Source organism: Thermobia domestica, chromosome 11 (assembly GCF_964235325.1).
Source record: "Thermobia domestica chromosome 11, izTheDome1.hap1.1, whole genome shotgun sequence".
NCBI lineage: Eukaryota > Metazoa > Arthropoda > Insecta > Zygentoma > Lepismatidae > Thermobia > Thermobia domestica.
In genome coordinates, this window is record NC_137464.1 from 99,340,918 (window position 1) to 99,366,782 (window position 25,865).

The following is a 25,865-nucleotide window of genomic DNA, read 5'->3' on the forward strand; positions in this document are numbered from 1 at the left end:
TGTCAGGAACACTAAAACGGAACACCTGGTTTCGGGCCGATCGAAGTATTTGAAAGAAACACACCATAATATTGATGGTTCAAAAATTTTATTTGGTGTTAAAAGTAAAACATAGATTTTTTTTAGGGAAAAATTTGATTATTTGCTTCTTAAGAAATCCAAAATTACATTTAAATAGGATATGATGAAGTAAAGAATGGGAGGCTGTAATTGGCAAATGCATACAACATTGGCTTAAAAATAAAAATTTCAACATGAACTAGCAATCTTCCACTCAACAAAAGAATCCATAAACTGCATCCGCCCGCGTGCTGCTTTTCTATTACATGAGTGACCAGCAGCTTCGTTAAAATGTTTCTACGCACTTCTCCTTCGTGCTAAGTCCGTTCCTTTTACTTTCCAGTGTTTATTATTTTCCTTCTTGTTTTTAACCTCCCAGTTGGTGCGAGCTGGAATTGAACCAGAGACCCCGAACATCAGAGGAAGCGCTCTACTACTGAGCTACCGCAGCCTTCATACTTTGTGTATGTACAAAAGTAGGCACGAGGCTCTTGTCCATAGTAATCAATATACAAGCATTCAGGAATATGAGTACTTTCATAAAAAGAACATACGTCTTGGTTGCAGACTTAAGTGAATAACGATTAAGAAGAAATGGGTGACTATACGTGTTAACCGCGATATTATCTATGAGATGCCTAAGATGGACAAGATACTTGTTCGTATGTGGGAGCGGAGGGGAGCAATATGCAGGGAGTGTAAAAGTTCTAATTGGGAAGAGTTTAAGAAAGATACTTTCAGCTGGATCTGAAAGAAGAGGAAGTCATTATTATTTTTTTAAATAATTTTAAAAAGCATGATAATAACATTTTAGTGGATTGACTATACACTTTTGGACTTTTGTTTCTGCGGAAATAAACTTCCAAATTCCTTTAGGCACGGAATCAGTTAATTCTTTGTCTTAAAGAGAATTGGGGCTTCGTTACAATAATATTTAAAGTAACAAATATATAATTATGAATCTTTCGATGTTCAAGAAAAGATGCAGCGTTAATAAGAAGTAGTAGATATATATATATATATATCTTTTTCTGTGTCTCATCATCTTACGTTTAGCCATTGCGAGATCTTAATTATGATATTTTCTTTTCAGTTATTAATGTTTGGACTACAGAGCCGGTTAAGAAAAGTCATAGTCGAAGCACTGGAGGCCAAGGACCATCTGTAAGTCCTGTAAGTACTTTTCTGTTTTCTTGAGTAAATAAATATACATTGCGTATGAACAATAATGTTAAAACTGATCTAACTATCCGTCTTTTGAAACTTTTAACATCTGCAGGTGGTATTACGTATTTAATTTCATTTATTTGTTTACTGATATATATAATTTTGACATTTCGTACTTCAATAATTATTGAAAGTTCCCCTAAATTTTCATCGGAATCTAGAAACAAATGATTAGACATCTTTGAAAGGAATGCATATCTTTGGTGTATACAGAGTTTGTCCGTAAAGTAATGAGACTGGATCTGGTAAAAATAATTTATTGATCCAATTGGTATGTATTGTTAAAATTCTTCAAAATAGACTTCTTTTGCATCGATACATTGCTGCCAACTAGATTCTGACGTTGCGAAGGCTCCCTAGAAGTCAGCTGCCGTAACCTTGTTCAGAAACTGTGAGAGCCCGTTGGATGACGGGAACATCTTCAAAACGGAGACCTTTCAGACTTCTCTTGCTTTGGGGACAGAAAAAAGTCTGGTGGGCTCACATCGGGGCTGTACGGTGGCTGCGGCAAGGTTGCAACCTCTATCCGGGTCAGGTGGGCGGTCACAACGAAGACAATGGGGGCTGGAGCGTTGTCGTCGTGGAGCTTCCAGCGATCGGCAATCTCCGCTTTTACGTTTGACGGCTCTGTGCAGACACGCAAGGATTCGTTGTAGAAAATGAGATTGACTGTTCGTCTGCCATGACAATAACTCAAATACAGCTTTTGCGCCACGTGTGATCCTCCTGCGTCAGAGCTAGGACACGACTGCCTCCCAGTGCGTTGCTTAGCTTAGACCCCACCACCACAAATGCCCCCTCCGGGTAGCGCGCTGCTGGCAATTGGAACGTCGCTTGGCGGCCAGTCTCATTACTTTATGAACAAACCCTGTATGTGTGAAATTGCCACAGAATCTTCTCGAAATGCCTTTTTAGAACATGATCAATCCCGGTAGCAAATTTAAACATAATCTAATAGTGTTGGATGGATAATCTATTCTAAGAAATCGATTGTAATAATTTATTTTGGATTCATGTACTCATAATTTCCGATGACCTGAGAAAATAGAAATAAAATATTGCTTAAGTCAGTAATTTGTACCGTAAAATTCCAGTTTGCTGGTGCGTTAGCAATTACCCATAATAGTTTATTTAAAGTGTATCGTGCATCTTATTGTGCTTATTTGCTAGCAATTTCTGCTGCATATTTATTTCATATTGTCTATTCTAGGTGGTGTCACAGTCGACGAGTATAGTACAGAAATTTGGTAATGTAAGAGTTCAAAGTGCCTTAGGAGGTCATGAAGGGAAATATACGCCGAATAGTTCAGTTACATCAGTGCCTGATTTAGCAAACAGGTAAAATTATTTTAAGTTTATGAATTGAGTTACGTTCTTTTACATGTAATTAATATATATATATATATATATAAAGTCACGGCCACCGATAAACGACCCTTACCCATACCCTTCGTAAGAAACAGTCCCTTCCGCAAGCATGACCACAAGTAACCACAAAAGTGTTTTCTGCACGTGCTGAGGGACAAGGCTGTCACATTTTTTCTTGAAAATGTCTGGACACAATATGTTCTTTCTTCTAGAGAAAGCCGTTGAGAAAACATTAGTAGAAACATATTGACTCGTGAATTGTGTAATAAAAAGTGTTCTAAGAAAAATGTTAAATAATCTAGTGCCAACAACATAATTTAAACTGGGCGAAAATACCAAAACTGAACACGAATTATTTATGAGTTTTTTCAAAAGATATACTTATATACACTATTATATTTAGAAAAATAAAAAATATTATATCTAAAGTGACTTACTCATCAATACTTATTATAGATAGAAACATGGATTTGTACAGAATATTCCGTTGTTCATGAAGCAAGTCACGCTCTCCTTTGTCAAAAAGCAAGAGCTAATAAAAGATTTTTTTAAAAATATATGTCGTATAGAAGAGTGAAAGAGAGTTTTTTTTTTTTTTTTTTTTTTTTTTTTTTTAACTAAGAATAGAATATATCATAAATCCTTGAAGTTAAGAAGATATAAATCTTCAGGATAAATTCTTCATTAAAATTAACCGAAAACATGTTTGAACGATTGCGAAAACTTCACTCCTATAGGAGAAAAGAGGGGGTTTGTATTAATATTCAAATTTCCGATTATTTGTTTAGAAAATGCCGAATGTGAGGATTCGCTTAAGAAGGCGTAAAATTCAGCACATATACATCTTAAAAATTACGACCGCGACCTTCGGATTTTCTTTCTTTTTTTCTTTATTTTTTTTAAAAAAAAAATCCTTTCCTTAGAAGGGGAAATGGGGACAATTTCTATAATATTATAATTTTAGTTTTATTAAAGAAATATCCTCAGGTAATTAGAAACAAACATTAGTGCAAAATATCAGCAAAATTGCTAATTTGATTAGCACTCGGTTGATAAATCTGTCAGTACCGAAACTTAAAATAAAATTGAAAACAAGCTGTTGAGAGTGATATCTGTACATACTTTACCGTCGTGAAAACGTATCTTAAGATTAGTGACGTGGGCTGGGTATATGGCTTCATCATTGAAGCCAATAAGGTGATATTAAATAAATGTTGTTTAGAATTATTTTATATTATTCCGATATGTGATCTCCTTTGATTAAAGTAAGGTTACTGGTTTTGGGTCGCGCAAAAACGATTTAACCCAGCCTTGATTAGTGACTAGTTTGAAGAAGTTTTGTCTTCTCTCGATTCTCAAATAATTCTTTATCCTCTCTTTCGAAAATTTTCTCGTTTTTTAAGTAATTTTATATCTTTGACATTTGAAAGTAATGTACGTCAATTTTGCACTTAGTAATAAGAAAATTAAATGCTTTATGGCGATAAGTGTTGAATAATTAGCATTAATTAAAAAAGATACATATCGCCCGGATTTCTTAACCAATGTTCATATCGAAACCAGACCCTAGTTAGGGGTAGCTAGGGGTTGAGCCCCTTTCGACCACCTTCAGCGCCCTGAAACTTTCATGTTTTGTTTCCTCTGCTTTCTTCACTTCCAAGCACTCGATTCTTTTATTTGTCACTTAGACTTCTCTGGCCAGAAGGACCAGGCTGCTTATCATCTGGTACCGCCGAAAGAAATGAGATATTTCCAAACAGCGAGAAAATACCTATACACCACCAGCATACTACAATCTCTTCGAACAAAATCTCAAGGGAAAGTAGAGAACTAAAACTTACCAGATGACAACTGTGAAAAACATTGATGGTGATAAACAATAAATTGAAGCGTTCTATAAGGAATGGCATTTTTTGAGAAAGCATTCCAAGCTAAGATTTTCACTTCCTTCTCTTCGTTTCTTTAATTTTCAAAACAACACAAAAGAGTTTTAATTTTTAACTTCTTTTTGTGTTGATACTCAAATCGTGGATGAAAACGTAATATATACTGTCTTTCTTTTCTTTTTTTTTATATAAACTTCAAAAAATTCATGCTTAAATTTACAAATATATGAGTCATTTTATTATGGTTTGCAAAAATCGGAAAACTATAAAGGGGGAAAAAAGGAAAATCACCCTACTACCTGCCTTAAGTTATAAACTATAGCGCCAAAAGTTAGGCTCTTACAGAAATTGAAAACAAATGTTTACCTTTTATGTGCATAAATTTTTCGCCTTTCCATACTTTTTTCCTTTTAAAAAAAATGTTATCCTGAAGAAAATAGAATCCGTTTTAAAAAATATGAGATTCTTCGTTAGCTCATTTTCCCTACAGATCTTTTATGGACAATAAATAAACATATCACTTTATCGAAAACGTTCGAATACTAACATAATGCAAGTTGGGTCTGGGTTGAACTAAAAAATAAGTTTTTACTTCTGCTGTTCCCATATGACAATCTGCAATGGAAACCTTCAAACAGAGAAACAAGTTCATTCAGTTTAGAAATCTGGCAGCATTGAGTCCTTCGCGACCTCCAGTGCAGTTTGCGGTTGCTAAGCCACAAGGGGTAGAGGAAAGTCTTTCCTCTTTCAGGAAAAATAGTCGTTTATCCATGTCCCCGATATATATATACATGATAATTCAGTAGAACTTTTGTTTATAAGTGTGATTGAGAATTTTGTTAAGAAATTGAATGAGAATAATTCAAAATGTCATTTTTTATGTGCTAATTTTATTCAGAACCCCATACTACATTTCCGGCTCAAAACTATTTTTCAGAGTACTATTACTGGAACTGGATTCATTTCACTAAAATTCAAAGTACGATTGATTCTGTGAATTAAAGAACATTATTTTATGGAACATTAAACACATTGCTTTAATGTAAAATTGGTGTTTTTTTTTTTTTTTTTTTTTTTTTTTTTAAATTAGAATCACGTAAGTGGGCCTTATATTATTTCCTTATTTTATTATCATGTATTAGTGATAAATTCATTTTATGAAAGCAAGTATGCGGTGCTCAGTAGTAGAATCCCTGACTCGACCCCAAGGTGAGTTTGTGGTCATATCTATGGGTTTTCTCGGGTTTCTCCCGTTTTCTCATTTACTTTCATTAATCATCTGTTTCCTTTAGCGTAAACAGCATAACCATAGGACGTTAAATATGAAATTTCATTTCATTTTTCTTATTTCAACCAACAAGAGAGAAGCGAAAAGTTCTGAAATAGGAAATTTGTATCAAATTTCTTCCTAGTGGTTGGATAACAAAACATTCAGTATATACTGTACAACATAGAACATGCATGCGACTAATATAAATTTTTGTACTAACAGATAGTGCTTCGAAAATCGTAAGGGGGTGCCGACATTTCGAACATATCGTAGTTCTTTTCCGGGCATTTTACGCTATTGCTATTTAATTTCTTCTCTGCATCTTGAAGAAATCACTTGATCAGTACATGAAATAACAAAAGAGTTTATAGAATCAACAAACACTATTTTGTTAATCCATATGAAAATGAACATTATTATGCCATTATTATTATTCAGATAAAACTTACAATGAAGATAAAAGAACGAAACAAAAAATGAGTAGGAAAATACATGGCTCATCTAATGAAGTGTTCTGTTTGCTCCACAGGTGCCTATGTAGCCCAGAGAGTCGCCCGAAAATTTTAAATAATAGCAAAGTATTTAATTTTTAATTATAGATAATGGGAAAACAAATATCTTTTTTAGGAAAAAAAAATCGTATTCGACACCGGTTACGAATAGGTCACCATTTAATTGTGAGCTCTTGCACATTCAAATAAAACGTCCAGTGCTGATAAATTACACACAAATGGAGATAAAAGGGATGAAACAAAATGAAAAAGGAGAATGTCGGACGAAGTGCTATGCTTTCTCCACAGTGTCCTGTATCTTGGTGGTTCGGAGGTCTATCCGATAATTTTAAATAGTAAGACTTGTAATCTGATACAGCATTGAAAGTATAATGGAAAAACAAACAACTTTCGACTGTTGATCTTTCTCTCCATGGTATGTGAGGGACTGAGCATAAGAACTTTAACTTATGTTTCTTTGCCAGATATAAATGTTGCACAGTTATGCAATTCACGATCGCAGCGGAACGTTGTATTACCCTTACTCTTGCTGTTTGAGACATTGGGATCTTATGTCGCACCAAAGAACGCTTTTCTTAGACCACATTGGAAGTACGCCCTACCCTCCGATATCTAGGATGCCCAGCATTGGAGGGAATCAGCAACAGCTGAGGTGCTTGTTTTGTTGTTATTCATCTCAACGTTAATCCCTTTCTTTGACACACTGGAACCTTTTGTCATAGACAGTTTACTTATTTTGTTATAAATAATTAATGCTGGAAAGAGTACAGTTTTCGGAGTCATATAGTCAGTCACACACACAGTTGTCTTCCGTAGCATTTTCGAACTACGTGCAGTCGGACCTGTTCATGTATGCTCCTACCTAGTGATCGAATTCATTACCATAAACCTGAAAGGATCTTTTGTATTTTTGTTAAATATTCCCAGTTTTACTTTTGAATTATTAGTACATTAGTCGGTAATGCTCTCATGACATTTTCATATGGTATAACGTTAATATATTCCATACAGCGCCTTTCGAACTGATGTAGTCGAATTTTAGAAGTGTGATTCCAAATACCAGGTTGTTATAAAATAAGTATCGCTGTTCAGAGAATTCTGAGACGTAACCACTCGACAGAATGCAACTAAACCTGGTAGGAGTACATTTGGGAACATGCAGAAGCGATTGGTGTAGAAAACAAAATTAGTTCCAATTTTCGCCACCAGAGGTAATTGTGGCGCTGTACAACACCAAGTAAGTGCAGCGTAAAAGAGAAACGACACTAGTGAAGCTAAATGATAAGAAAGGCTGTAATTACCCCTCCTGTGGGTCTCGTGGCATTGATTACCAATGCTGTTAATACCCCGTGGTCAGTGGCGGATTTACGGGGAAGGGTTTTCCGTGTGTCTTCACCGGAAATCGAACCCCTTGAATACAAGGCAAAGAGTGTAGGAAAAAAAACAAGCAAACATCGGATCACCATCAATTCACTTCTGGCACATAGTGCCCCTCAAACCCGTATCACTGAAACACATGCAGGCGTGAGTAAGTGTCTGGAGAGGTAATTACAGTCTTTCTTATCATTTAGCATCATTAGTGTCGTTTTCCTTCCACGCTGCACTTACATGGCGTTGTACAGCGGCACAATTACCTCTGGTGGCGAAAATTGGAACTAATTTTGTTTTCTATACCAATCGCTTTTGCATGTTCCCAAATATGCTCCTATCAAGTTTGATTGTATTCTGTCGAGTGGTTACGTCTCCAGAGTTTTCTGAACAGCGATACTTATTTTATGACAAACTATTATTTACCAGTTCCTGAAAAAGTAAAGAAAATATTCATAATTGTATTTTAATACTCAAAGATTGTCTCAAAGCAACTATCAGTGGCACTCATATTTCCAACGACAAAGAGACCCGACAACGAACGAGGCATGTAATTCAACTCGCTGTGTAGCCATAAAAATACGCCGAACGTGTTTTTTTTCACTAAACTGCACTCAGTAACGATGTGATGAAGGAGTGTTGGCTTTTACACTAGTTTGTTTGTTTGTTTGTTTGTTAGTTAAACGAGAGGAGAATATTTCGTTTGCATAAAGCGTTCACCGAAGGTCCGGAAAGCGTATCCGAAGAAGAATTTAGGAAAACTGCTTATCAAATGGCAAGGAAGGATGCGTTTGTCTGTTAACAGTGCAGGCCATCACTTCGAGAAGGAGCAGAAATATAGTGTTACTGACAACGATAGAGAATAATTACTGTAAACCTACTCATAGAATAAATATGTATGGTTAAATTTCTATACCACCGAGAATTCTTTACATAACCTAAACTAAACTGCCTCGCAGCTTCTCTCTATCGTTAGCTTATCAGTTGAACTACACGCCTAAATCGTTTTCTGGTTGCCTTTTGGCATAGTTTGGAAATAATACGAGTGCCAGTGACATATATTTTACGACAATCTTCGTAGAGTTAATATATAATGCTTATGTGATATCCTGAGTGGTATCCTAAATTACTTATTGTTAGATATTTTTTTAGTTTATATTTTTATTTTTATTTATTTTTACATTTTACTCCTCCGCTTTAGTATTTTATTTATTTATTTATGTTAACATTTTATTCCGCCACTAATCACAAATTACAAAAGCATAGCAATATTAACTTCGCAAAATATAGTTTCTCAATTACATATTTGAGTAGTTAGCTTAAGAACATAACCAGTAAATTGATTAGTTGATATTATTATTATTATTATTATTATTATTGCAGATTCAAGTTGTCCAACTTTTTGTACTTTTTAGCAGGAAAGGTCCTACTTTTAAAAATAAGTCTTACTTTTCAGTTAGAAATACCGTATTTACGCGATTCTAAGACACTTTTTGTCGATTTTTTTGCGTCTTAGATTTGAGTTATGCAAATTTAGACCAGATTAGATGGAGTTTTGTCAAAAATTGCTAATCCCGTTAGCCATGATTCTGTAAAGAATGTGTATTTTGTGGGTACGAACAGAATGCAGAACTAAAATCATGCATTTTACGCGAAATAAAAACTCTTTAAAATTAGCGCGCAGACCAGTGACAAATGAAAAGAGATGAATCATTCTTGTGAATTTACGACAGCTGAGATTATTCCTTCCTTTCCCTCATACCGTGGCTGGTGTCTTCCTTTGTTTGAAGAGCATAAACAAGTGAATCACATATCTTGAAGCACGACAATTGATAATAAAATAAGGAGTTTAGAAATACTGCAAATCAGGAAGTTGGAGGCACAAACAGGTTTGGGAGGGAGGGAGGTGGCGCGGGTGAGTGAGTCATTGTTTGGGAATGACAACCTGCTTCCCCTAAGATTTGCAGGTGTAGTTTTAAAGTTGACGCCTTCCGGCATTGTAACCCATTCGAAAAGACCTGTTTGTTCATGATATGGCTACAATTTGTTCCTCGCCAAGGGTGTGTCGTACATTCGAGGATTTTTTAAAAAATTTTTCCTTCAAAAATTGGGGGTGCGTCTTACATTTGAGGGCGTCTTAGATTCGCCGTAAATAGCAAATCGTGAAGTTGACGTTGAATGTTAGTTGAAACACGGCGGTTGATCTTGATCCGAGCTGCCTAAAAGATTTAACTCAGTGGCCAACAATAGAAAAAGTATTATTTTGTCTCAGAGCTTCTCAAATAAGACTAACAGCTAGAACAAAACTATCGATGTAAACAGACATTTCAGTGTGTATAAAGATTCTCCTTTGAGAATTCTCAGCCAGTTTCTTCTAGGATGTGTGTCATTACCATTGAGAAGTTTTTAAAGCTGTTTCAGAAAAAGGAGCTACGAATTTGTGTGCTTTTAAAAGGAGCGTGTACCCTGGTCAAGAGTTTAAATCTCTTTTTAAACGTCAGTGGCTTTAGTATGAAGCATGTTGATGACCTAATTCACAGACATTTCCAAGTTCATATCAAGAGTTGAATAATACTGAACTTGAAGCACGATCATATACAACGAAAGTTATATATATATATATATATATATATATATATATATATATATATATATATATATATATATATATATATATATATAAACCGAAGCACAATATGTTCTCTTGCACGGAATGAGAAGATTTTATCAGGTCACAGAACATGCCTTTTCAAAGCTACCATCCTGTTTTGAAAAGCAATATAAGTTATTATGTATTACGTAAAACATTATCTTCTACAACCATTAATTCACTTGCACAAGCTATTTTTGAGTTCCATCTTTGAATGAAGATCTGGTATCTGATGAATGAGAGATACTACAATGTGAATAAATCACTTTAGAAAATAATAATAATAATAATAATAAAACTATGAAAAATCCTGGAATGAGGAGGTAAGGTGTTAATGAGCTACACCGACAAACTGTAAGAAGTAATTCCTCACATCAAAATAAGAGAAAAAGTTCATATAGACCTGTAGGGAAAAGTGCATAATTTCAGAGCTAGAAATGTCCAAAGGCGTGGAGTAGCGGTCCATATGAGCATGAAGGAAGTCACACGTGCGCCATCCAAAAGTTATATGTATAGCAATGTGCAGTGGACGCGCAAAGAATTCCCTAGGGGACATAATTCCCCAGATATGCTATCACTTCAAGGTAGGTAAAAAGGAGGCAAGAGGTAAGCCTTGACAGTGAGCACGCAATGCTTCGGAAGAAAGACAGAAGTGTTTGGAACTGCCAGCACCACGGTCCCTCGTGTTTTCGGAATAACGGGTGCAGCGACGTTTTTTTTACGCTTATACGTGGTTAAAAGAAAGAAAAAAAGTGAAATATATTTTGACGAAATACATCGCAGCACGCGTTATTTCGAACACGGGGGGAACACGAGAGCTAGTAGTCTCTGACACTTTCGGCTCCCGTGTCCACTGCTGTCAAGGATTATCTTTTGCCTACTTTGGATTAACCTTGAAATCAGAGCATATATAAGAATTATATTGGAAGCATGTCTTGTAGGAATTATGAACTATACGAAATCCCTTGGGCACCCGTTTCATATTGCTGAAATGTGAGTGGCGTATGTGCTACTTCTTTACGCTGATATGAGCCGCTGCTTCACAGTTTCTCGAGTTCGAAATAATACGTGTTGAAAGGTAGTTATTCCACGATTTTGGACAGCCCTAGCTCTGAAACTATGCACTTTTCCCTTCAGGTCCATATTAACTTTTTTTTCTTACTGTTATGTGTGGAATCGCCTCTATCAGTTTTTCAGTATAATTTATTAACACCCACCCTGTATATGCCTCCAGAATAAAAAGTAGCCAGAATTTATTACGTCTGGACAAACATAGCCATTAATTAATAATATACAATTTACGGAACCACCTCATATTTATTAAAAAGAAGACCATGTATGTAAGCGTGTGTAGAAAGAATTATGCTAGTGATCATACTTCTACCTTTTAACCGAAAGTTCTTACTTGTGTTATTTTAATTTTAATTATTAAAGGTCGCTTAAATATCTGTTATTATTATTATTTTTAAAGCAACTGTCCTTTCATTCATAGGTATTGCATGATGATTTTTCTATTTGCAGATTTACAAATTTATCACTTAATAGTAGCAGTAACAGTGGCAGCAGTGAGCAACTGGTAAATCCAAGGATACCCTCTCATTCTGTTTATGAGAGTGGGATGTATCCCGCCATGAGTCACACGTTCATTAACCAATATACGGGGTCAGAGTACAATTTAGACAAAGCACAGGTATGTCGTTCTGCTGGTATACCAGCAACTGTTCTTTAGATATTTTAAGAAAGAAATGAAATCTTTACTTTAATGGCTGTACCATGTAGGCTAAATGAGACGGATGATATTTGCAAGTGTGATAGCGAAACAATGAAGATAGCGGGAAGAAACACGAGAATTCTGAGAAAAAACACCTGAAGCTCACATCATCTGGGACCCAATGCACCAGAGGTAATCGCTTCATACCGGACAAACGGTATTCCGTTAGATATTTTAAATATTTGTGAAAAACAGAAATAAGTGAACATGTAAGAATATGTTGCGGATTTCATGTTTTCGTAACTATGTTACGAATAAATAAAAGAATTTACTTAACTTTTATAATCCTTTTATTATTTTAAATATTTCGCTCACTTTTGCTTGTGTGAACTTTTTCGGAAGAATAAATTTCTAGAGGTTAAATCTTAGAACATTCTATATGTTACTCTTTTCTATATGTTACTTTACATATTCTTCTGTAAGAAAGTAAGATCAAATGTTTCTGCTTCTAAAATTGTATCGAATAAAATTTAATTTATAATACGACGTATAATATATATACATATATATTCTTTTACAGTGATGTTACAAATCAAATCTAATTCGATCCAATTCTAGGACTAAAAAGAAACATTTGTTCTTATCTTCATACAGAAGAATAAAAGTAATTTGTAGGAAAGACAAAAGGATAAGATTTAACCTCAAGAAATGTATTCCTACGATGAAACTAACAGAAGCAGAAGAGAGTGAAAATTAGAAATAGTAAAAAAAAAAAAAAAAAAAAAAAAAAAAAAAAAAAAAAAAAACTCGCACCATAGAATTAAAATGATTAAACTTTCTCTGACATAGAAAGTGTAGTTGGTCATATTACTATCATAAAATCGCTTTAGTTCCAAAATATGAACAAATTGACCGCTAATTTATCTTCGTAAGTTCCCATAAATAGGTTACTTGAACTACCCTGGCACAACAAATATAAACCTTTAAAAGTGGCACGTTAGAATATAATTCCTACGTATTTGACTTTCTAGTTTCTGTCTTGCATTTTTGTCCAATACTCCTAGATGAACATAATCCAAATTTTAAAGCCCAATTTCGCAATATTAGTAAAAGAAATATAGTGTCTTTTTAGGTTTTGTCAGGTCTGGAATCTATAGTGAAACCTCATTATTCAGGAGCGATTGGTATAAGGGGGCTTGTGGAAAGTATATTACGGTCTTCCGATCTCAACCCTATGATATTTACCATACGGACAATTTTGAGGTCTAAGGTATATACTGTGACAGCCTTTCATCCGGATCTCCGAGAAAAGATAATCATAGTAACAGCTTCTAATATGTTGAAAAGAATTTAAAGGGGGGAAACATGGTATATTAAGCTAATGTTCTGGTTATCGGTCCTTCCATTGGTTCCGGACTTTAGAGCACGCTATAGAGAGTATCGAATACTTAAAAGTTTCTGAGCTATGACAGAATTGCTATGTAGCTGCAAGATATTGTTGAATTCCAGAAAGATCAGTGTGGTTTAATTCTCTGTGATAAAAATTATATTACTTTGATTGTTTTGCTTTAATGTGTAACTTAATATTAGTGTAGATGTATAATAGTGTCCTTACTTTGTAAAACTATCAATTAATGAAGTAAATCATCGAAACGTTTCAGGAGACACGTATAGTATACTATGACTGTACGTGTATAAAGGTGTTCTTACCTTGTAAAATCATAAATTATTGAAGTAAATCACCGAAATATTTCATGTCTCAAGCGGTGTCGTGCTTAATAATACAATGCAAGGATAGAGAGACGGCGATAGCTACTAAGTCGTCTTCAAATCATAAAATTCCGTATGTAGTTTGTCTTGGTACTTCGCCTAAACCTAACGCAATGTCATTCCTTCAATAACTTTCAGCTTTTTTGCCTCTTTCATTTACTTTTATGGGTGGTTGTTTAGTGTCCCGTTCAGCATCGAGGCTATATGAGTTGGACTTACAGCGTAGCGTGGGATCTGAACCACACGAAGGCACGTGCGAGGATCTTAAGGGTCTCCACGCTGAAGGCACGTGCGATATTACTCATAGCAGTTCATATATTATCGTGCCTTAAGTCTCTGCAAATATCTTCGGATCTGGGTCCGCTATTTTTGTACAGTGTGTTCAAAAAGTCTCTCTGCAGTGGATTATGGCAAAGAAGTGCATGGAAACACTGGTTACAATTTGACGTACGCTGCCTTTATTGCACACTATGTGTCTCCTTTGAGGTTAAGAATGAAGTGTAGCCTCATTCATTCTCATAACATGAAATACATACACACATACAAAAGTGTATGTTTCAATTTTTTCCTTACAGTACAATAACAAGTACCAATAATGTATCGGAGTGAGACTTTTTTGAACGCACTCTATAATTACACCTAAGGCTCTTACTTTGAACTTATATCTTACACAGCAGCAGGAACTGAACTTGGCAGCGATAACAAGTAACCTGTGTAACAACTTAATGAACTAAACTGACGCATGATTACAAGTAGTCACTGGGATTAGTCTTAGTATACGTCTATCATTTAGTAATTGCTGAAATATTCAGTGAAAACTCACATCTTTCTCAGTAGCATTTTCTTAAAGCTTGTACAGCAAACTCATCACATCAGATCGCATCCATTTGTGTATAGAATCATCAAGTGAATATAAGTAAGCTGTGTATTTGGCATATACATGTAGACACCCTAGACATAATTCTTGCCATGTTGTTTTACATCCAAGCTTGTGTATCTGCACAAAACATTCAGCACTAAACGTTCCCAACAAGAATATGTTAAAATATGCTGAGTAAAAATATAGGATACTTACAAACCAATTTTAAATATTGTAGATAAAACATAAATGCTTAATATCCGCCCAATGAAAGACAAATAAAGGTGCTAAATGTTGCCAAATGCATGTATATGTATACTTATAAATATCTAATGATGTCCGTTACAAAGTCTGTAATGAAATAGGGGAACAGTTGTAAAGATAATTTAATATTTGGCTATGAGAGACTTACAGATCACCAGTCACTTGTTGAAATGGTCAACTCTGACGTTCACACATTCCATAATTCTTTGAGGCCAGTCGTCAGTCTCGTCACATACGGTCTCTTTGGAAAAATCCGCTATTGCTTGTAGAAGAGCACGTTTGAGATTCTCAATTTCATGATGCCTCTTCTGCAGACCATGACCTCAAGCACGGACTACAACTGGTCAAGTGGATTGAGATCTGGACTCTTGAAAGGCGAGTCAGCTGGTGAGATGAAATCAGGCACATTTCCCTGAAGCCATTCCTGCGTTTCTTTTTTTGAGGGCAGGTGCTGAGTTCTGTTGGAAGCTTCACGGCTCTTTAAGGAACATGACCATGGTCAGGTTTCACAACAGGTTCCAATACTGTCTCTTAGTACACTTTGGTCGGCGTTTTAACACCACTTTTATAAAAAAAAAAAGTGGAGCTTAGTTGAGTTGTTATATGACTGCCAACAAACCATCACTGAAGCAGGATAATGACTTCTCAATATCCTTGGCGTTTTCGCACGACCGGACTGATGTATGGAGGCATATACCATATAATTTAGATGCTGAAAGAATATTCAGTTGTGAAGATCATCTCATCAGTAAAGAGAATCCTGATGTAGTTACCCTTTGTGTAACACTGAAAAGGACCCTCTTTACCGTAAGTTGTAAAGTGAAGAAATGACTGGTACTTTGCCTGTTAGTTCTTAATTCTAGGTCACTTCTCGGCACACAAGACATCGACATTTTAGAGATGTTAGCTTACAAACTTCGCTGCTTTTTTCCTGACATAATTTCTTCGAATACACACCACCACTGCTTTCACGATCTTCTGGCTCTTAGACCTCACCTGGAGCGGTCCTCTGTGGTCCCTGTATCTCATTGTCTATTGATGGTCCGAAAGACAAACATCTTGCTGATCTTAAGCTCGTTCAGGGTACGGGAGATGATAATTTCCTTACTTCATGGAGAGTTATAGCTGCTAGACGCTTTTCATAAACACTCCACTCCATAAGACTCGTCTTGCAATTCACACGCTGTCTACCACAGCCCAACACAATGACGCTTGTTGCCTGCTATCACGTTGAAGGGTAATCTTCAAAACCAGCGTTGCAATCCCTATCAACAATTGATAGCAGAATTTATGATATCACTAGATAGAATATAGTAGTAATTGATGTAATGTCATAGGTGATTTTAATTTGCAGTTAAGATAATTAAAGGGAACTTTCGAACAAAGAGGAAAGATTAATGAAACACATTTTTTGATAACACTAAGAAATAAGTCCTTTTTACTCGATTAGTTAAAATATCATATTTTGTCAAGGTACTCACGCAGCTGTGAAAACTATGAAACCATGAATAAGCCGTCGATTTCGTATATATATAATCTAAATATATACGAAATAAAATCTAACTCTGTGAATTAACCCTTGAAAATCTAGAAAATTTTCTAAGCAATAGAAAAATGCTTATTGGAAGTAAGTAAATTTCGAAAGAAATTATATTTTTTAATGTTTATTCCGTTTCTTGTATGTACGAGTGACATCGTAAGATGAACGACAGCAACTTTAATTATTCCACTGCCGACCGCCGCGCCGTTTTGATCCCGCACTGGGTGGTTTTTGTTATCTTTCTGCAGTCAGTAAAGATTATTTTTGCAAACTTTCCGAACGTAAAATTGAAACTTTTTGGACCGTGGAGGTTGTGAGAAAGTCGTGAATTTAATTATTTAGTTTGAATGGGAGCTATGCGTGTGCATATTTCGTTGCCAGTAAGTGTTACTTATCCATGTTAAGATTATACTGTATATTATTAAAACAATTACAATTACTGTATATTATTGAAACAATTTTGTACCTCTTTGTAGCCAAGAAACTAGCGTGAGTACTTTGTGTACACGAGTTCGTCTCCTGATGGAGGTGCTAGCCTCGGATAAAATTCCGAGTAGTTGTGTGGGTCACTGATTTAAACTTCAATCCGTCAAAACATTTTTTAACTAAAGTTACTGCTTGTCTATTAATATGCAGATGTAGTTCGACGCATATTTGTGTATAAAATAATTACTTCGTTTTAATTGTACTATACTATTTTGGCAAACACTGTCATCTTCATCGGTAGTTTAAGGTAACTCACATGTAACTGTTGTCACTTCTTAGACAATTTCTTTCACTAATTACACGTATCTAATTGAACAATAATGACATTAAAAGTTTGCATATCTTTAATTCGAGTAGCGTTTTCTCACCAATTTTTTTCTCTACTTGGTACTTTGAATAATTTGTAGTAGACCTTTTGTACCGATTAATGTAATGTAGAAATAATTTTATACAGTTGTGCTAACCATTCAAAAACACTTGTAAGATTGCTGTTATAACCATTAATAATTCATTGAGGTTTAATGGGGACGTCAGCATCGAGGCTGTTTGTCCCTGTCACGAAACTATTAAATAAATTTACACACTTTTTAACTTATTCTAGTTAAGCAACTATAGAACATCATTATAAATCTAAATTACACTGCCTTCTGCTTGGATTTGTGTGCGCGCGCCTGGTCTCTTGTGGTTCAAGTACGTATTGAACTTCTAGTTTGTAACCAGATTTTAACACTTTTCACTATTCATTCCTAGACATCTTATTTTCTTAAGTTTGTATGTAATTAATTTGCAGTGCAATTTAGACTCAATAAGTAATTATTTTTTACACATTATACTATTTGTCTATTGTAGGCTTCACAAATAAGTCCAGCCGGTTATGTAAATATAGCTGGTGGATCAGACATACGAGACCGTGTTGAATGTCATCATGCTGTACATGAAGATGTGGATTCTAGTGATGTATCAGCAGCGTACCAAAATCATCAGCTACATGTTGATGAATATAGGATAAATCCTTATTTTCAGGTAATCCTCAATGGTCCCCTACATACTTATAAATACCTCTGATCTATAAAACACATCTTGAGTAGGTATATAAAAAATCAAGATAAAAGAAACTTTATGTGAGAGTTGTGAGCAAAAGCACACTGAAAAGAAATAAATATAAGACCAGGATATGCTCGACAATGACAAGTAACCGAACTTCTGTCTTTAGTATTCCTTTTCTTTTATTTATTTTGTACATCTTTATGAAGATGTGGATGAAAGCTAGTTGTCTGTATTTAGTTTCGATCTGTTTTTACTTCTTAAGTATCATATAAGGAGCTTTATTTTGGTTTTCGTGTGATTTACAAAAAAATATAAAAAAGTATCTAGCCATATGTACCGAAGATTATTGTTAAAAACATTTCAGTGATCAGGCCGATATTTGTGCAGCTATCCAAGGTACTGATTCAAGTTCATTGATAGTATGCTTAATGCTTCTAATATTAAAATAATAATGCCTATTGGAGTTTCATCTTAGTTTGATTTCATCTTAGTATACCTACTCAAGCTGTAAAGCTAAAACAAGGATTAGTTGAGAATGTCTCAAGAGAATTAGATGGAGTTTATAGCTGGAAATGTGCAATATTAAAATTAAGATGCCACTAGTTAATATAAGTGAAAAACTAAATTAATGGTATTTTAACACTCATCTTCACGCTCCCTAAAGACATATTTGTGGATAATCATCTGCAATACTTTAAAAGAATAATCGGTATTCTTCTGGCGGCGTCAAAGTGCTAATTTCTACATGTCTCTATTTCTTACATATTTGATTCATTCGAAACCTTTGAGGGGTATATCTCCTATCAGACTTAAGTAGAAGCTTATAAAACGTATGGAAACATGAAGGTGAGTGCTATCTTACGTTCTGTAAGCAACTATAATACTGATATTGACAGACAGTTACACCAAATTGTTTGTTGTGTCTTTTATTTTGTATTAAACGTCTGTGTCCAGCAAGCAAATGGGGAGAGGTTTCACCGGAAATCGAACTCGATAATCAAGCGCAATACAATAACCACTCCCTGTGCGTAAATCCTGTTAGATAGTATATTCTACATCAATGATACTGGAATTCCCTTTTTAAAACACCCGTTATAAAAGTTTGTATTAAAGATTAATTATTTCAGTTATCTTTAGAGGATGATAGTTTTGTGTATATATAAACATAAATAATAAATTAAGTGGAGATGGTGAACGTATTGTTCCAGAAAATGAAGAGAAACAATTTTGATTTCAGAGGATAAATTGGATGTTCCCGAAATTTCAGGAAATTTCATTTACTGCATGTCACTATTAGCCATGTTGAATGTTGTGCTTCAATATTATGACGAAAGAAAATGTGACTAAACTGAAATCTGAATAGCTATCAAAAACGAAAGGATAACTCACCAGGAAGGAACACAGTCAAAAGAAAAATACTACAGAACTATTAAGAATTAAAGAGTTATAATTTAATTAATTCAATTTAAAATTATAATTTAATAATAAATTAAAATTATTGTTACAATTTAAAATTAATTTTACAGTTTTGGTTTGGTAGGCCATTTTAAAGCGAATTCATAATCTTCCATAGTTCGTCAAAATGCTTGCTGTAGTTACAAAATGGTATCAGTTTCAAGACCTGTTCTTCAAGTTATAACAATTTACATATATGTTATTCCTAGTTGTGTGATTATAATATCGCAAGAAATTTCTTTTTCCTGTTTCAGGTTCCTGTTTCGAGTTATAGTCAGCATGTTATTTCATTACCGCCTCAAAATCTTCATCTTACAACTCATAGCCCATTACATAGTTCCTCTCATTCTCCTCAAGAGCAGCAGTCATCACAGACCCAGAATGTACATTCTCCTGCTGTAGGTGAGCAGTATGTAACTGAATATTTAGATTACTAATTATTGTTAAAGTAATTGTCGTGATTATAGGAAGCATCGTAATATGGGAAGAAAATAGACTAATCCGTCTTGTGAGATTATTTGCACCACCAAATTCTCTCCATTTTCTAGATACTAGAAATTACCACTTGGATCTCCCTCATAGCTAAATGGTTAACTTTCCGTCTTAGGTAAGAAACAATAAAGTTGGATTCTCTGTAGATGCTCATATGACCGGGACCCCACATTATGCTTCCATAAGCACTTCATAAATTGCAATTTTCCAAACGTATCCATTACAGATCTCTGGAGAAGTTCCCCACACAAGATTTTCTCACTAAAATTAATTTTACTTAGCCAAACATGGTCCACACGATGCCCTGTCTCAAGCTATCTTCCGGCTTTCATGACATGGAGAGTGTATCGAGATTTGCATAGCAGTGATCCTTTTCTTGTAAGCATTAAAGCCTTACCTGCTCTCATCCGCTTATTGTCCAATGCAAATCCAAACATTCTTTTTGTCCAACATTTCGGGAGGTTAGGGAATAGGGAATTTTATACTCCCGATGTTTTCCCTGTATGTGCTGCTGTAGAGGTATTCGAGCAGACTACCTACACTACCAACAATTCCGTTCCAGAATGTGAAAGCAGCGATTCACGACGTCAAGTTACAGGATGGTCCAGGGAAATACGTTAGGCCATCTTGATCCGTCTGCGTGCTCTTTACCACTTTTAATCGACATCCAACTGCCTAGCATCCCCAGCGATTTTGCATTCTACGAGCTCATGCTAATCTTGGAAGCGCCCAAATTAGAAATATTGTGTACTATTACTGCTGTTTGGTGTAGGATTCGCTCAATAAATGGCCACTATTCGAGTGCTAGTGTGCATGCACTATCAGTAAACGGGATCCTGGAGACTAGTCTGTGAGAGAGAGCCATCATTTTTGGCCCGACGCTTTTCTTTGGTGTCTGACTCAGCACACCATTTATAGTACTCATACCGAGCGAACCCTTTGAATTTCCGTAGCGCTAATATTTAGCATTATAATGATGTTCTCACCACGATTTACAATTTAATTCTGCCTTACAATGCCGGTATTTGAAGCCACCAAGTTGAGCAAGTGTTGGATAGATTTCACATTTTCAGGTCAACTACAGATAATCTTACTTTTTTTTCGAAAGCCATTTTCCATCGGAGGCATCTAGTTGTATATTCCTTGATCTAGACAAGGATTAAGACACAACTTGGCATTACGAAATATTAAAATAGTTGTATGAATGGGTTTTCGTGGCCATATGACGTTATTTCAGCGAACTTATTTTAGGTGTGTTTACACACAGTTTCTCTCTGAGCGATTTCTCCAGGAAAATGGTGTCCCTCAAGCCAATGTTGTGAGTTGCATACTGTATACTGTCGCTGTCAACAGTGTTTGTCGCAAATTCAAGCTCCTCTCTGTGTTAACGATCTTTCTATTTGTTGTCCGTCAACTTGGCTGAAAAAAACTCAGTGTATACACTTTTGCTACTAGTGAACTTGCCTTCTTGATCCTGATCTATATCTCGGTAGCATTTCTCTCTCTGTTAATGCAGGGGCCGCGGTGGCTCAGTGGTAGAGTATTCACCTCTGGTTCATGGGGTCCCAGGTTCAGTCCCAGCTCCCGCCAAGTGAACTTTGTGGTGGATAAACACCGTGTGCGTGGGTTTCCTCGGGGTTCTCCCGTTTCCTCCAACTTTCTTCATTCCACCATTTCATTCGTTTCTCATTATCATCGTCTCCTTTAGCCTAGCCGGCATAACCGTGGGACATAAAACTTAAAGATTTCATTTCATTTAATTTTTCTGTTGATGCAACCCAATTTCCAGGTTTGAATGCTGATCGCCACACTTCTGTAATCTTCTGCTATGATTATACTGTGTCTAATCCGGCTCAAGGTAGACTGGTTGTATTGTTTGTATACTCCTTTCTTTCTTCTAAAGTAGCATGACAGTATTCATCACCCGGACATTCAGGTAGCTACAGGCGCTTTTCACACTAGCCTAGGTGTAAAAAGCAAACGAACTACCGTTGACCTATTGTAAGAATCTCCTTTAGAATTATACAGCCCATGTGCGTTGTATCACTGAGCACCCCAATAGCTTTTCAGTTTGTGGGAATCAGGTATACAAGTGGCATGCATGCAACACGTCCTCGAGCTCGTGGATGATTTTTTGTGACTTATTATTCGCTGGTGCTATTCCATCGTGGCTGGTGCCCCCCCCCCCCCCCCCCCCGAAGATTCGAATTTCGGTTGTTGTCGCCAAATAGTACTCACAAGTACCTAGGAGAGAAATGATTAACAAAAATGAATAATTGTGAAATATTTTTTTGTGCTTCCACCTGGAATCGAACCTGCAATCACGTGCACCAAAGGTGTACGCACTATTCACTAGACCAGCGAGAAGGGGTATAACAGTCAGCAACATGAGCTTTTTTCTTATATTTTGTGGCAATGTATCAATTTTGTAATGGTGTAATCGTAATTATTATTTTAAGATAAGATTTTTAGCTTTAGCAGTTTTATAATGATAAAAATACTGAAAGATTACATTTGTAAAATTTTAATTTTTGCCATTTTTTTTAAATGTGAAAATATGCTTTTAATTCAATCAACAATCATAATTAATACATATAGAATTCATTAATTTGAAGCAACTGAAGATAATTCTTCCTCTTGAATAGGAGGCCGACTGCAACAACCAGAGGAGTTACCGCTTCCTCCTGGATGGTCTGTAGACTACACTCTCAGAGGTAGAAAATATTATATTGATCATAATACAAAGACTACACATTGGAGCCATCCACTAGAGAAGGAAGGTCTTCCAACAGGATGGGAAAGGATTGAGTCACCCGAATATGGTATCTACTACGTTAAGTAAGTGTTCATAATAATTAAGGAGAGCACGCTTGTTCAGTAGTAGAGTACTCATCTTTGGTGCAAATGATTCCTCGTTCGATCTCGAGCCATGTAAACTTGTGGTGGATAATAACATGCTCATCGATTTCCTCCGTCATTCCACATTCTCATACCACCAATTCTTTCATAGTAACTCGCTTTCATTATTCAAAATAATCAATTAAAGAAGGTCGTCGTCATGATTTCTTTAGATTTATTTATTCAGTTCGTTAATTACTTGTAAAAGTATATAGTACATTATTAGTATGTATGTATGTATGTAGTACTAATATATAGTATGTAAAAGTATCATCCTTATTATTGGCAGGTCACTTGCTGCAGCTGAGAAGCTTCCATGGTCCACGGTCTTCCGTAACCCTTTGTGTCTTCACGTACGATTTTTCTGTTTTGATATCGTTCATTAATTGTAGTCTTCTTCGCCCTCTCCCTCTCTTTTCTGCCACCATACCCCTTAGCACGTTCCTCATGATACAGTTCCTTCTTAGAGCTCCCTCGTGGCTAAGCGGTTAGCGTACGCGCCTTTGGCGTAGGAGACCTGGGTTCAATTCCCGGCGGGAGCACATGTGGTTCGGATTCCACGTTAATCAGTAGGTCCACGTCTCATATAGCCTCGCTGCTGAAAGGGACACTAAACTAAAATCAACTCAATTCAACAGTTCCTTCTTAGCCAATGTTCCAACCAATTTCTCTTCCTCTTCTTAATAATACCTAAAATTATTATTTTTCCTTCCCACCATTTCCAAGACCCACTCATTCGTTTTCCGCTTGACCCAGCTATTATCTCCATTCTTTTCCACGTCCACATTTCGAAAGCTTCTAGTCGTTTTTCATCATTTTTGCGTAATGTCCATATTTCTGACCCATACAGCACAATATTCCACACGAAGCATTTTATGACTCTTTTTCTCAACTCTTTAAAGGTCCCATATATAAGATAAAAGTATATAAGATATTTAACATATACATGTTCTGTTGTCAGGCAGTTATTTGCAAAATTTCTCGATTAATTTCAGTATACTCTTCTGTGATGTGATGGTTGATATATCGACCACTAGAATTTCCCGTTTGAAAAAATTGAGGTACACGGTGTATATAATAGCGATTTAAGTGACGTACAAGTAGCACATCAACATTGATATAACTTTCCAGTGGTATTTGGCCCAGTGATCTTTCAACCATCAGGTCTCAGGAGGATACAGAAGTAGTTTTCCTTAAGTAGAGATATTATTATTTTTGTATTCCTGTTCAGTCCAAAGTTATAGGCAAAAGATTATATAATGAATAGAGATACTTTGTGCTTTTGCTGATGATTGTATTTATGTATGCCATTTCGGCTTATACGTGAAAGATGACTGATACTTCAAATCTAAATATAGATACAAGTAACTAATGAAATTAATTTTTGGGAAGAAGCAAACAATATCGTACTTATACTTATGTATTAGGTAGATATTTTGGAAAGGTAATAGTAGTAATGGGTTGGTGCGTTTGAAATATCCGATTAACATGTGCCATTTTCAACGGTGGAAAATATCTCGTTAGTCAAAGTAGTATCCGTCTGCAACCACGTATTTTTGCCACCATTCAGACAACGAATGAATTATACTACTAATGAAGTCTGGAGTCTTAGATTCGAAGAAATTCTCAACTGCCTGTTGCACTATCCTGTCATCAGAAAAGTTCTTCCCTGCTGAGTTGCGATCAAGATACTGAAAGAGATAGTAGTCGGTGGGAAAGACGTCAAAAGAATACGATGTGTGAGAAAGGAGGTTTCATACTGCAACTCATGGGGAGTCTGTATCATCTTTTGAGGGACATGTAGACGTCCATTGTCGTGTAATATGAAGACACCATATCTGTTGATCTTTGCTGTTTTTCGGGTATTTCAATCGCACCAACCCAATATGTTACATTGACTAATATAATAGTATCCGAAAGGAATACAGGTACGTAATCACTAAGTTATATTTTTGGAATATTTATTATTGTTATTATTTTAAAAAAATAATAATTCATATTGTTAATTAATGAAATTAAACTTTTGCCTTCCTATGTTTATGCTCTTTAGACTTAGAGAGACAGATGAAAATGTAAATGATTGATAACGGAATAATTGATAGATTGAAGATGATAGAAGGAATCGGAATAGTCTCGAGGGAAAAACCTTAGACATGGTGTTGTCTACCATACTCATATAGAACAAACATCGTGTGTGGGTTTTCTTGGAGTTCTTCCGTTTCTTTTCACTTTCTTCATCTTAAAATTTCGTTTATTATTATAATCACTGTCTCCTTTGGCCTCAGAGCATAATCGTGGGACGTTAAACTAAAAAAAAAAAAAAAAATAGCTCAAATCGAACCGAAAATTATTACAAGTGGTGAGCGTTTTACCATTGATTTCCCATGTTCACTGTATTTAGCTGTGTTTCTGTGTTAGATAAACCCTATAGATGTAATCCGGTACACAAACTTAAGAAAATAAGGTAAAGTTAAAATTATTTACAGAAAGTAATTTCAGATGGTTATTACTATGAAAAATGCTCCCTAGTCAAATTCTAGTCATATAATATAAATAAATACATTTATTGTTTTGAGATACATCTATTTGCTTCTGCTTTCACCAGTCATCACCTTTGCATTTATCATACGTGAGACCGTGAAATGGAAGAAATACGCATATTATCAATAATTGATGTATGAATTAATATCAGATATTTTTTGTACACGTATGTGTGTGTCCCCTCCCACAAACGAGTATAAGAGGTTAATATACTAATATACTTTCATAAAAGAAATCCGGTGACCACGTAGGTAGAGCTAGGTACACTGGCTATAAAGTTGTCAGAGTGAGCTTTACGAAATTTTTTTCTGCAGCATACACTGAAATTGCATCAAACTAAATCCTCTCATGACAAGACGAAGCAGTGATAGCACCGCTACAATGATCATAGGTGACATTAACTGAAACAAATTGAAAATTCTGTTCTGATATGAGGTGACGAGGTGTTAATAGCTGCCCGG

General features: G+C 35.5%; 1 protein-coding gene across 5 annotated transcripts in view; it reads left to right on the top strand.

The window, feature by feature from the left end:
- The window catches only part of sav (scaffold protein salvador), a 46,779-nt gene that overhangs the window by 15,282 nt on the left and 5,632 nt on the right, over positions 1–25,865 (top strand). For all 5 annotated transcript variants that reach the window (XM_081730861.1, XM_081730859.1, XM_081730864.1 and 2 more), the window contains exons 3-8: positions 1,154–1,233; positions 2,498–2,625; positions 11,863–12,031; positions 17,821–17,994; positions 19,728–19,875; positions 22,611–22,803. In XM_081730861.1, coding sequence (XP_081586987.1) covers positions 1,154–1,233; positions 2,498–2,625; positions 11,863–12,031; positions 17,821–17,994; positions 19,728–19,875; positions 22,611–22,803 — 892 coding nt within the window. The remainder of the gene's footprint in view (positions 1–1,153; positions 1,234–2,497; positions 2,626–11,862; positions 12,032–17,820; positions 17,995–19,727; positions 19,876–22,610; positions 22,804–25,865) is intronic.